The following is a 12,191-nucleotide window of genomic DNA, read 5'->3' as shown; positions in this document are numbered from 1 at the left end:
AGGTACCATTGATTGCACTTGCCCATGTTATGTGGAAGGTACGTAGTTCTTCAAGCTAGCTTAATAATGTTTTTCCTAATGCATTTTGTCCTAATGCAATGATGTTGTCCCTAATTACCAAGTGCAAGACGGGCATGATATGGCAGTGCGACCGATTGAATAGAAACAAACACAACTCTCCAACTCTAAGTTTAGAACCAAGTGGGATGAGGCATACTATAGTGTCAATGAAAAGGTCGTCAAGAAAATTCGACATTTGCTAAGAGTTGCAAAACCTAGCCTTGGAGAGAAGTGGTATCAGTAAGTTGTTACGTTTTTGTACTTGCCATCTATAAGTACTCAAACTACATTGGTCCAAAGCAGCAATGTTTTTGTCAATGCAGAATTGTCTCATGCTTGGAGTAGGGCTCCAAGACGGGGGGTTGTATTGAACAAGGAGAGAGTATACACATTGGCATTCTCAAAGCTAAACGAGGCAGTCAATTGAACGAGCGAACAAAACCGAGCGAGCCCAAAAAAGCGAGCAAGAAAAGTTAATGGTATAATAAAAGTAAAGTGTAGTTCAAAACAAAGATTCATAACTAGTTTCACCATAACTACACATAATTTCTACTGATAAAAGTGACAATAATAAAAGTTGCTTCCAAAGTATCAGATGTTTGAATGCTCACTAATCATCATAGGGATTGTCCACAACTTGCACTTCGTAGGCATCTAGTTCTAGCTCCTCATCATCAAGACCCAAGCATGCTCTCTTTGCACCTACTTCTTCTACAAGAGGTCGAACCACAACATCGACTATATCTTCACATATATCAAATGAAAAACATGGACGAGAAGATGCTTGGCATGCACGCATCAGAGGTGCAGTGCCACACCCCATCTCCAAAATCAATCCCGATGGTGGACACAAAAGATCTAATACACAGAGCAAGAATACAGGTGATCTCTGAATACCTCCACGCCAAAGAGTCGAAGAAGATGGTGGTGCCAATCTATTTCTCTCTGGAAGGTAATGGGGCCAGTAGTCACTCGATGGATCAATTTGCAACTTGTGGAATTGAGAGCTGCTCTCTCCAAGAAAGGTGGGTGGATGACATCCACTACGACGAGCAGATACCAAAAGAGAAGATCGGCTCTACATAAAGCATAAAGGTCAGATATGTTCACTACAAGAATTACAAACCAAAAGTTTAAGATCACTTACTGACACCTCAAGATCACATTGTTCCCCATAGCCATATGGAAGCTTGTCAAGCACAAAAACTCACCTGACAACTTCAAGACCAAGCACATGTATGTACTTCTCAAGCCAAGATAATGCATCACCTATTTTATCAAAGAAAAACTTTACTTTCTTGTTTAGTTAAGTACTTATGCCAACACACATTGACCAGGACAATATACCTGTCAAAGTAATCCAAGTAACTAACCATCCACTATCTCCCAAAGAGGCAGCAGCAACTGTAATTCCTAGGCGAATGTGTGCCTCCGTGAGCATATTCCAAGCAGGCAAGGTGGTTTCTTTATCAATCAAACATCCAGTAGGAAAGTCAATGAAGACAACATCGCAAGCCCATTTCACATGCTTCCCATTCCGTACATATGTCATATCATGTTTTGCAAGCCTAGAAAAGAACTCATGTATTGTCTTGTAAGCATCATTTTTTCTCCCTGCAATAAAATCTTGCCCCATAGAGATGTAGTCACCCATCATGCACCCATAACTTATCACGCCATCATCTTTATTGGAATGCATATCATTTAGTGGGCAAGGAAGAAATACAAATGGAATGATCTCCTTGATGGCAACCCTTTGCCCTGCAATAAACAAGAATATATGAGTATAAATTGGATGCAACATGTGTTACGATCTCTAATGATATAATCTATTCCACCTCCTTGGACGCTACTCCTTTGCTCCACTTCATGTTGTTTGGGACTATTGTCTTCTCTCTCTTGCATTGCTGCAGCACAAAGCATTTGCAATGGTTCGCATTTTAACAAGGGAAAAAAACTTCACAACCATTGCACCCAAAATATAATCTTACCATCACTTTCTTTCTTTGTCTCCTTTTTAGACCGTGTATTGCATCGATCCCCAAGAGGTGTATCAACAGATTTTTTGGAATGCACTTTGTGCAATTCCTTCTCTCTTGCCAAAACATATCCACTTCCAAGATCCACCCACCAAGGGCAATGGTCGATCTCCCAATCAGAGAGATTATGCATGCTCTTGGGATACATGCATACTTCCTCATTATCTCTGTCAATCCATCCTTTGCAATGATCTGGAACCCTGGCTATCTTCTTCTCTCCAATCAAATGAAGTAGATACCTTTTGCATGACATATTAGCACAAGCTATTAAAATAAACAAAGAGCAACTAAATTTAAGCTCATTATGGCAACAAATCTACCTGTAGACAAGTCGATATGCAGACATTATGATTTCATTTCTCTTTCGGCGTTGAGGACCTTCCACCTTCTTTGATCCTCGTGCATCTATAGTTTGCTCTCTTGCTCTTACGTGAGCAAACATATATTTTCTAGCCTCTAATTTCACACCCTCCATGTAATCCTATAATAAGTAATCCTGTGGAAGATCCAATGGTGTACCTAAAACACACATTTTTTTCAAGTCTTCCAATGCTTGAATAGCCTCGACCTCAACCTTTTCCAAAAAACACTCCCGTGTCAACCACCTTAACAAAAAAAATCAAATCTATTAGTATCACAAGATACACATGATACTAGCAATATCAAGACTACAAAAGCTTTCAAATTGACACTTACAATCTGTACTCATTATCCGATGATGGCATACCATACATATCTTTTAATCTCTTGTTTGCATCCAAGAGAGAGAGCATCACCAATCTTTTTTCTTCCCTCATATCAGCATTTGCTAGGAATTTCAACTTGGCAATAGTAATCACTAAGTCTGGGCTATCAAACTTCAGTGTAAATATTCTATCCAACCATTTATCCCCTAGCTTGGGATCAAGCACATTAAGAACCTGCAAAGTGGATAAGAAACCTATATTTAGATATTTTACTGTAATGGGGAGTAAACTAAGAAGCAAAGGGGCCATACCATGCCCATCTTGTCTGCCAATCTTTTATGTATCTTGGCACGTTCCTTTTTCAATGTCTCCTCTCTGTTCTCAATAGAGACAGTGTTTAATACCAAATCCTCAACCTTTTTGAGTTCTGAAGTATACTCAACCTTCACAACAAAAGAGAAGCTTTTAAATTTTACCCTAAAAAGGAAACTTATCTATTATAATCCCTCTTAATAACAACCATGACATGTATTACCTGAAATACCAATCTTGCCAAGTACCCCCTTGTCAGTGGATACCATTGTTGTTTTCCCTTGACACTGCTATCTTTTGCTCTCAAGGACTCCAACAGTTTTAGTTGATCCTAGGGTAAGGCACTCAAGAATGCATTGATGTCACACTTGAAGATATTGTTGCAGTTCCAAAGTACATCCCGCAAGCTAGGTTTCACGATGGCATACTCGTTCATGCTAATAAAGGAAAATTTGTAAGATTGAGTTCTATAGATAAAAATATAGATGTCAATTCATTGTAACAAATATTGATACACTCACCTATTGACTCTTTGGAGTCCAACGAGAAGAGCAATCTCTGAAATCCGTGTGGGATCAATAACAGAACAAACAACCCTGACATGGCGAGCTCTATTCTCTTTGTACATTTGTGAGATCAACTCCATCCAAGCAGTCAACCGACACCCAAGTTGCATATAATTTACTGACCAGCACCCACTATGTGCATATTTCTATAGAGGTGTGGATGCTTAACTTAAAGGCTGCAATTTTTGTCTTTGTGAGCCAGCTCGACCTGGCCATCTATGGGAAAGATTTTTGATGCCAATGGTAGAGGATATCATGTATAGATTGCAGCTATAGCACGTGCACGCCTCTCTTGGTGTTCTGCAGCATGAGGCATCTAACATGGCTTTGTTGCATCTGTAAGACCTTTTACGTCATGTAGGACAAAGACTCTGTGATTTTGATGCAAGTTATGATCAATTTTCCACTGCAGGCCTATTCGGGACAACATGCTATCCAGTGTTGTCCAGCCCTTTTTGTTTGGAATTGGTGCCTATCCTTGTACTGAGTTACCTTCTTCCCTCATGCTCACACTGCATACATGCTCATAGGCCACCGTTCCACAAGATTTCACCCCCCCTTCCACCCTATAGAAATTGTACTCGATTGTGATTGGTTGATTACATTAGGCAGGATCACTATGGATTCCTCAGAGTTGTATATGGAGTTTATCTTCAATGGATAGCTCATCCATCTACAGGGAATTCCTAGTAGATCAGATTTTCAGCTTATTGCCATTCAACAACTCAAAAGGGAGTACAAGAGGCATTCACAAATATTTATTTTGCATTTGAATAAAGAGATGCAAGATCAACCCAATAACTCAGCAAACCATCCAGCCTTGACAGCTCTTCTTGAGGAGTATAGGGATTTGTTTGAGGTGCCTACTTCATTGCCTCCCAAGAGAGCAGTAGATCACCTTATTGATTTGGAGCCCAACTCAAAGACAATCAATAAGCCACCTTACAGATTATCTAAGTGTGAACGAGAGAAAGTAGCCAAGAAAATCAAGGAACTTCTTGAGATGGGATTCATTGAACCAAGTTATTCACCTTATGCATCTCCAATCCTGTTAGTCAAAAAGAAAGATGGATCTTTCAGAATGTGCATTGACTACAGGGATCATAATAAGATCACAGTGAAGAATAGGTATCCGATACCCAGGATTGATGATTTTCTTTATGAGCTCAAGGGGTCTCGATTCTTTATGAAGATTGATTTGAGGTCAGGGTATCATCAGATTCGCATGCGAGAGGGTGATAAAGTCAAGACAGCTTTTAGGACTGATCGAGGGCTCTATCATTTCTTAGCGATGCCATTTGGGCTTACAAATGCTCCAACTACCTTCCAGAGCATGATGAATAAGATTTTTATCCTTTCCTCTTTCAGTTTATCTTGGTGTTCTTTGATGAAATTTTAATCTACAGTAAGACTTTACAAGATCACTTAGCACATATGAGGAGGGTTTTTGATGTATTGAGGCATCACATGATTTTTTATAAGGAGAAGAAATGTTCTTTCATGTAGACTGAAGTGGAATACTTGGGATATATTGTTAGTGAAAAAGGGATGGGCTGATCCCAAGAAGGTCCAGTGTATAAAAGATTGGCCAACACCCACTACTACTATCTCTCTTAGAGGATTCCTTGGTCTATCTTCATTCTATCGTCGATTCATTAAGCATTATGCGGCTATTGCAGCTCCTTTAACTAACAGGTTGAAGAAGGAGGCTTTCTTTTGGGATGCTCTTGCAAATAGTAGCTTCAACCGATTAAAGGCACTCATTACCTCTGCTCATATCTTAGTATGCCCGGACTTCTCCAAAGAATTTACCATACAGTGTGATGCTAGTGGCCGTGGCATTGGGGTTGTTTTGTTACAAGAGCATGGAGTGATTGCCTTTGAGAGCCATAAGCTTACAGATAAAGAAATGGCCATGAATGTTTATGACCAAGAGATGTTGGCTATCTTGCATGCAATTAAGAAGTGGCACCATTACTTGTATGGCAGCCGATTCAGAGTCTAGAGTGGTCACAGGGTTCTTAAGTATTTCCTTACTCAATCCAATCTTACTCCTTAGCAGCGTCAGTGGGTAGCTATATTACAAAATTATGATTTTGACATCACTCATACGAGGGGCAAAGACAATATAGTAGCTGATTCTCTTTCTTGTATGTGGGCTTGCAAAGTTTCAGCTATGATTGAATTGCATAATAATTGGATTGAAGAACTATAAGAGACTTATCTTTTGGATGAAGAATTCAACCATATGTGTCAAAAATTACAGCAAGGTCTTATGGAAGGAAACTCGCATTATCAGTTTAAAAATGGCCTTATTTGGTTGAAAGGCAAGATTGTCATTCCTTCTACCTCTTCTTTTACATGGAAAATTATGGAGGAACTACATTCTTCACCTTTAGCTGGACATCTAGGAGTTTTCAAGACCTATGATAGGATCAATAGAAGCTTCTATTGGAAAGGACTGTGGAAAGATGTCAAGGACTTTGTCATGAAGTGTATGCCTTGTCGGCAAAATAAGGACAGCACCAATAAGCTAGGAGGTTTGTTACAGCCATTATCTATTCCTACAAGTAAATGGACTCACATTACTATGGATTTCATTACTGGCTTACCACTACCAAGAAGGGATAGAATAGTATATATGTGGTGGTAGATAGACTCAGCAAGGCAGCCCATTTTATTCCAACCAAGATCCAGTTTACTGCCTCTCAAGTGGCTAGTCTGTTTATGGAGCATATTTTTAGACTACATGGATTAACGTTGGTGATTGTTCATGATAGAGACTCAAAGTTTATGAGTAACTTTTGGTAGGCGGTATTTACATCTATAGGCACTAAATTAGCTCCATCTACGGCCTATCATCCACAAACTGATGGACAAACAGAAAGAGTTAATAAATGGTTGGAGACTTATCTTCGCCATTTCTGCTATGATGTCCAAACTTCATGGGATTCTCGATTACACTTAGCCGAGTTTGCTTACAGCAACTCTAACCACGCTAGTATTGGAGTTTTGCCCTTTGAGGCTTTGTATGGCTACAAGGTGCCCTTACCCACGGTCATCTTTAATGAAAGGATCAACCCTCATGGGAAGGAAGAGTTGGAAAGAATGCAAACCCTTCTTCAGCAATATAAGATGAGTCTTAGGAAATCTCAAGACCAAATGAAGATGTATCCTAATGAAAAGAGGCGACCTTTAGAGTTCCAAGAAGGAGAGCTAGTCTTACTGAAGATGCCCAAGTCTAGGTACTCTACATTAAAAGGTGGATCAAGTAATAAGCTTGCTCACAGGTTTTATGGCCCCTACCGGATCCTTAAGCGCATTGGAGACTTGGCATACAGCTTAGAGCTCCCTTCTTCCACAAAAATTCACAATGTCTTTCGTGTTAGTCAACTCAAGCCTTTCTATGGTGATCCAGTGGATATAATTGATGAGCTGCCACACCTATTGATGAAGAAGGTCTTATTCAGTACATCCCATAGGCTATTATAGGTCAGCGTAAGAAGAAGCTTCAATCTCGTTCTATCATGGAATATTTGATCAAATGGAGAGGTTTGCCACCTGAGGAAGCTTCTTGGAGGACTGATTCTATATTGGATGATTTTCCTTTCTTAAGGGATACATTAGGCTAAAGCCTATTGATTATGGAGCTAGTTTTGGTGCAGACAGGATCAGGACAGCACGTTGTTTTAGAACGGTTTTTATTGTGCCTAATTTTCAGAATTAAGCTATCTACATGGGCTTAAAGTACTCTTCAAGAGCTACGTTTTGATATATAGCATGCCTCATTTGGACACTTCTACTAGAAGTTATGGCAGATTTGGTCCAGTAAGGTCTGTTTGCACAAGTTGTCTACTTCATTTTGAGATTATCTGTTGAAGATTTTAGGACTCCATATACTTTTGAAGTATTTCCAATCATGTATATAGTTGAGGCCTACTCTTGTTCTTCAATTTTAGTCCATATGTTGATTATTTTTCATTCATTTTTCATTTGTAAAGCTGTAAAAACATAGGAGTACTTTGTTCTATCCATCCTTTTCTAGCCTTTCAAGTTTGTTTTTGAGAGCAAAAACTTTTGGGAAGGTATGGATTGTAAGAAGCTGGGAATAAGGATTTAGTGTAAAAATAATATTAATGTTATGCCCTGTTACACTGACATTGGTATAAAAGGAGAGGACATGTAATTTTTAATATCTTTTGACACATTAATACAATTATTGTCCTTCTCTCCCATCTTGCTCACAGCTTCTATGGCTTCTTTCTCTTTCATGTCTTTCGCTCTCCAATTCTAGTCTTTCTCTCTCCTCGTCACTCTCTTTCTCTCTTCTTGCAGTCTCTCTCTCTTCTGCAGTCTTCTCTCTCCTCTTTCTCTCTCTCTAGTTCTCTCTTTGACAATGATTAGTCGAAAGAGAAGCACAGAGGGAGAGATAACTTGAGACCAATGTCTCATGAGTAGAGGGATTGTAGAATTTGTAAGCCTTTCTATCTTGTGCATACCCAATAAAGATGGCCTTTTCTGCCTTAGGATCAAGTTTCTTCCTCTTCTCATCTGGAACATGTACATATGCCAAACATCCAAAAACCTTAAGATGGCTAATGTCAAGCTTTATCCCATAAAGCCTCAAGTTTGGTGAAGATTGTATCCCTACTACTTTAGTTGGAATGAGTATAGAATAGAAGGACAACCCCTTCTATTCTATTGTCCCTTCACGAAGTGCATCTATGGTCCCCCTATTATCCCCAACAAGGGAATCTCCTACGAGGAGAATGTCTAATGAGCTAGGACCATCCACTTGGCTTATAAAGTCCCATAGTCCTATTAGCAAGATTTTAGATGTATCCCAAGTTAAGCTTATTGGAGGAGATACTCCCATGAATCTCCTACGAAGAGAATGTCCAATGAGCTAGGACCATCCACTTGGCCTATAGAGTCCCATAGTCCTATTAGCAAGATTTTAGATGTATCCCAAGTCAAGCTTATTGGAGGAGGTACCCCCATGAATCAACCAAAAAAAGCATACATGAATGGGTTCTTCAACATGTTTATAGGGTATGGGTAGCCACTGCTCTAGATATTATTACAAGGTCTTTGAGAAGTGGAAAAATGTGGAGGCACGTGGACAAGGCTAGTCAAAGGCATATGGTTTCACCTAAGTGGATCTCTTAGGAACCATGGGTTACATTGTTGCATAGCTATTCTTCACCGAAGTAGTAGGATATACATACCTTTCTCTCATGATGTGTATCATCATCTACCTTTGGGTACATAGATAAACAAGGGACCCAAAAGTAATCATGGATGCCATAAGAAGGATTTAAAGAAAAACAAAATAGTGACATATATAACCATGAAAAAATACTTGTAAGAGATTACTAAATACAAGGGTGAGGACCTCCTAAAAGGTAGGTGGAATTACCAAACCAAAACCCACCTCAAATTGTCTAATAAACAAAATCCCAAAACCTAAACCTAGCTACATGGGTCAACCTAGTTAGAGAATTTTGATGAACATACACTCTTATAAATACTCCAAAAGAGAGCTTCCTCATGTTTGTAGAAAAGGCTTGGTGCTTTGGCAAGACTTTCGGTGTTTTGGAAAAGAGGCTTTTTTATGAGACTTGAATCACTAATGCATTAGATTTATGGGTCAATAAAATTTCCTTTGATAATTAATGTATCCCTTTTTTTATGATTACTTTGCAATGCCTTAGATCTTGACACTAAACTAAGGTGAAGGGCATTCTAGCTATAATTGTAAACTGGTTGCTTGATGTGTAGTCTAGAATATTTCATTATAGCATGAGGTTGCTTCTAAACTATCATTTCCATTATTAATGGAGTTATTTTTCATATTTGCTTATTTTGTTTAATTTCTTGTTGAAAAACACACACACAAACACACAAAACAATTTCCTTCTCTACACTTACATCCATTTCAATTGTTAATTTCTAGAAGCGTTCTACCATAGATGGGCATTTCCTTAATTTCTTTTGTTCATCCACCACCCCATATTGCTTGTGCTATGGATGACATGGTTTTGTGACAACTTAGGGTATTATTAATACATTTATTGGCACTAAGGATATACCACTTAGGATGATCATGCAAGTTGACATATCTTGCATTTCTCTTGTTCATCTAGCACCTCATAATGCATACACCTTGCACGACATGGTTTTCTAATGAGAAGACATTAATTCCAACATAGTTTATTTATTAGCTCTGAGGATATACAACTTAGGATGATCATGCAAGTTGACATTGAGAAAATGTTTGATTTGTTTAGTTGGAATTATGATGCATTAACCACAACAAAATTGGGTTTTGGTGCCAAGTTAGTGTAGATAATAAAACATTTGCTATTCTAGTATAGGAATACCAAAATCCCTATTATCCCTAGATTGCCTTGTGTTATGCAATGGCTACTAATCAATTTCTCAAATATCTAGATCACCTCACAGCTACTAGTGATTCATGGTTTGATTTACTTAACAGATTGTCTTTTTTGACTCGAACATTCTTACTCAAGCATGTTGATGAATAAAATGCTAGCAATTTTATGAAAGCATTGAAAACTTTTGAGCTTATTGATGTTCTAAAAGTTAATATTCATGTATCCAAGGTACAATGTCCACATAGCTATGACATAATTTGCTTTGATCTGGTGAAATTTCTCCTATTTATCATATTCTTTATCACTAAGTTCATCGATTGGCTTGGAATATTACTATACCGTAAAACATTGGTTGCATTTTGTAGATTCTAAACCAAATATACCATTACAAACTATCCACTTGGCCTTTTCCATTTTCATATTTGAATAATTTAGTATATCATTATGGTTTGTACCAACCCTTCATGTTGCTACTAGTTTAAAGAAAATGTGCATATCAATATATTTATGTCTATGCCCATTCATGTCTTTTGGAAGATTAAGATAGGCAATACAAGTATATGACTTTATATTGTTGATAAATCATGTCCTCATAAAATGCATGATGGGTTTAATATATTGCACATTCATTAACATATGTTGGTAAGAAAAGCTTCATTATTAATTGAATTTATCTTTAAAAATTGGCTTAGTCTCGAAATTAATATCACTTATGACTTTTAAAAATCCGGTAGCATCTCATTGGGTTGTTGCCCTAAAACATTTTAAAGGAAAAATTAATGCATCTCCTTTCTCCTCTAATCAATGATGAGTTCCAAAATGATTATAGCAACTTGTCAAGTTAATGCATCTTGAAAGCATACACTAGCCAGATTAGTTTGACCTTCCATTAGCTTTCCAAGAACCAAATAGAGCTTAGCTTTTTTACAAGGGATTATTTGTGTTCAAGATGGTTATGTTATATCCTTGTTGTATGTGCTCCCTCAAGATTGGGCATATTACATGCCATTTCTAGATTTTATGGATAGAGGGAGGTAGGAGCAAGTAAAGAGATAACGAGATCTCAATTTCACATGTGGACTCTAGTATTTACTTTTTTTGCAAAATATATGTTTGAGATGGGCTTCAAAATGATCAAGTGGTTCAGTAAATGCCTTTATTATAGTGAAACACATGTATGTCATATATGATATTGTATGGAATACAATAACCTTTTCTAGAATGGAATGAGTCTTCACTAAAAAGGAAAAAAAATTACATGATAAGGTTAAAGTAGCTTTCTAATAGCATTCCCAATGCCATGGGGTAACTTGATGATTTTTAACAAGCCAGTCCATTATCACGAGCAAACAAAGAATATAGTAAGCTTTTGAAAAGATTTTTAAGTGATATGATGTATTGGAAAATATGAGTTTCAAAAAGATGGACAAACTTTCTTAATTGAAGAGCTTACTATGGTGATTAATCAAAGATACACCATTTGACTAGTGTAGCAACATGACAACATGATGCAAAAATTGAGAGGGTCAAAACGATCTAAAAACTTTCTTGATTCAAGAGTTTACTATCTTGATTACTTAAAAGATACACCATGCAACTAGTGTAATGTATGCATAGATTACGGGGAGCGCTCAGGAACATAACAACATAGCACACAACATTCTCTCTATCGAAGCTATGCCACTTCCTTTCTTAAATGATCAATATCAAAATCGCTGAGGCCGGTCAGGATCGCGCCCACTCACAAAGGCTTGCATAAGACGAAAGTTATGCAATACCTGCATAGCTGTGCCTGTTTCAACCTTCAACCAGTTTCACGGGGGAACTGAAAGATCCCAAAAAAGCAAAAACAAAACCCATTGTTAGATGCATGATCGTGGTAAAACGTAAGCACTTCCATCACTGAATAGCAGAGAGCTTGGAGAGCACAACCACCGAGTGCCATAATCCCATAAGAACCCTCGGCAAATATCTACTGCGTAAAATGACTACAAAGCAAAACCCAACAACAGCTATCCGGTGTTATGGTCCTTGGCTCATGAGAAGCATGAACATGGTCAGAAGTCTACTTTGATATTATAATCCATGTCATTTAAACAGAAGAAGATATGAAAGGCACACTACAAGTTG

At 37.9% G+C, this 12,191-nt stretch overlaps 3 protein-coding genes across 3 annotated transcripts in view; all 3 read right to left on the bottom strand.

Annotated features, from left to right (window-relative positions):
• Positions 1–1,156: 1,156 nt before the first annotated feature.
• LOC148040520 (uncharacterized) lies at positions 1,157–2,594 on the bottom strand. Its single transcript, XM_087664149.1, has 6 exons — positions 2,420–2,594; positions 2,052–2,338; positions 1,899–1,967; positions 1,408–1,821; positions 1,272–1,329; positions 1,157–1,169 (listed from the first exon to the last, which is right to left on the bottom strand). Exons 1-6 carry the CDS (start codon positions 2,572–2,574, stop codon positions 1,157–1,159), a joined length of 996 nt encoding a protein of 331 aa, XP_087520275.1. The 5' UTR covers positions 2,575–2,594.
• LOC148040519 (uncharacterized) lies at positions 2,581–3,533 on the bottom strand. The gene is made up of 5 exons (XM_087664139.1): positions 3,495–3,533; positions 3,321–3,428; positions 3,097–3,228; positions 2,796–3,019; positions 2,581–2,704 (listed from the first exon to the last, which is right to left on the bottom strand). Exons 1-5 carry the CDS (start codon positions 3,531–3,533, stop codon positions 2,581–2,583), a joined length of 627 nt encoding a protein of 208 aa, XP_087520265.1.
• An 8,045-nt stretch (positions 3,534–11,578) lies between these two features.
• LOC148040518 (peptidyl-prolyl cis-trans isomerase FKBP16-4, chloroplastic-like) overlaps positions 11,579–12,191 on the bottom strand; it is a 55,973-nt gene continuing 55,360 nt past the window's right edge. The window contains exon 10 of the mRNA XM_087700223.1: positions 11,579–11,886. Coding sequence (XP_087556349.1) covers positions 11,859–11,886 — 28 coding nt within the window. The 3' untranslated portion in view covers positions 11,579–11,858. The remainder of the gene's footprint in view (positions 11,887–12,191) is intronic.

This window comes from Lygodium microphyllum, chromosome 2, assembly GCF_053477565.2.
Source record: "Lygodium microphyllum isolate KBCC chromosome 2, Lygodium_microphyllum_v1.1.10, whole genome shotgun sequence".
NCBI lineage: Eukaryota > Viridiplantae > Streptophyta > Polypodiopsida > Schizaeales > Lygodiaceae > Lygodium > Lygodium microphyllum.
Note: the sequence above shows the minus strand (reverse complement) of the source record. Positions and strands in the feature narration are given on the sequence as shown.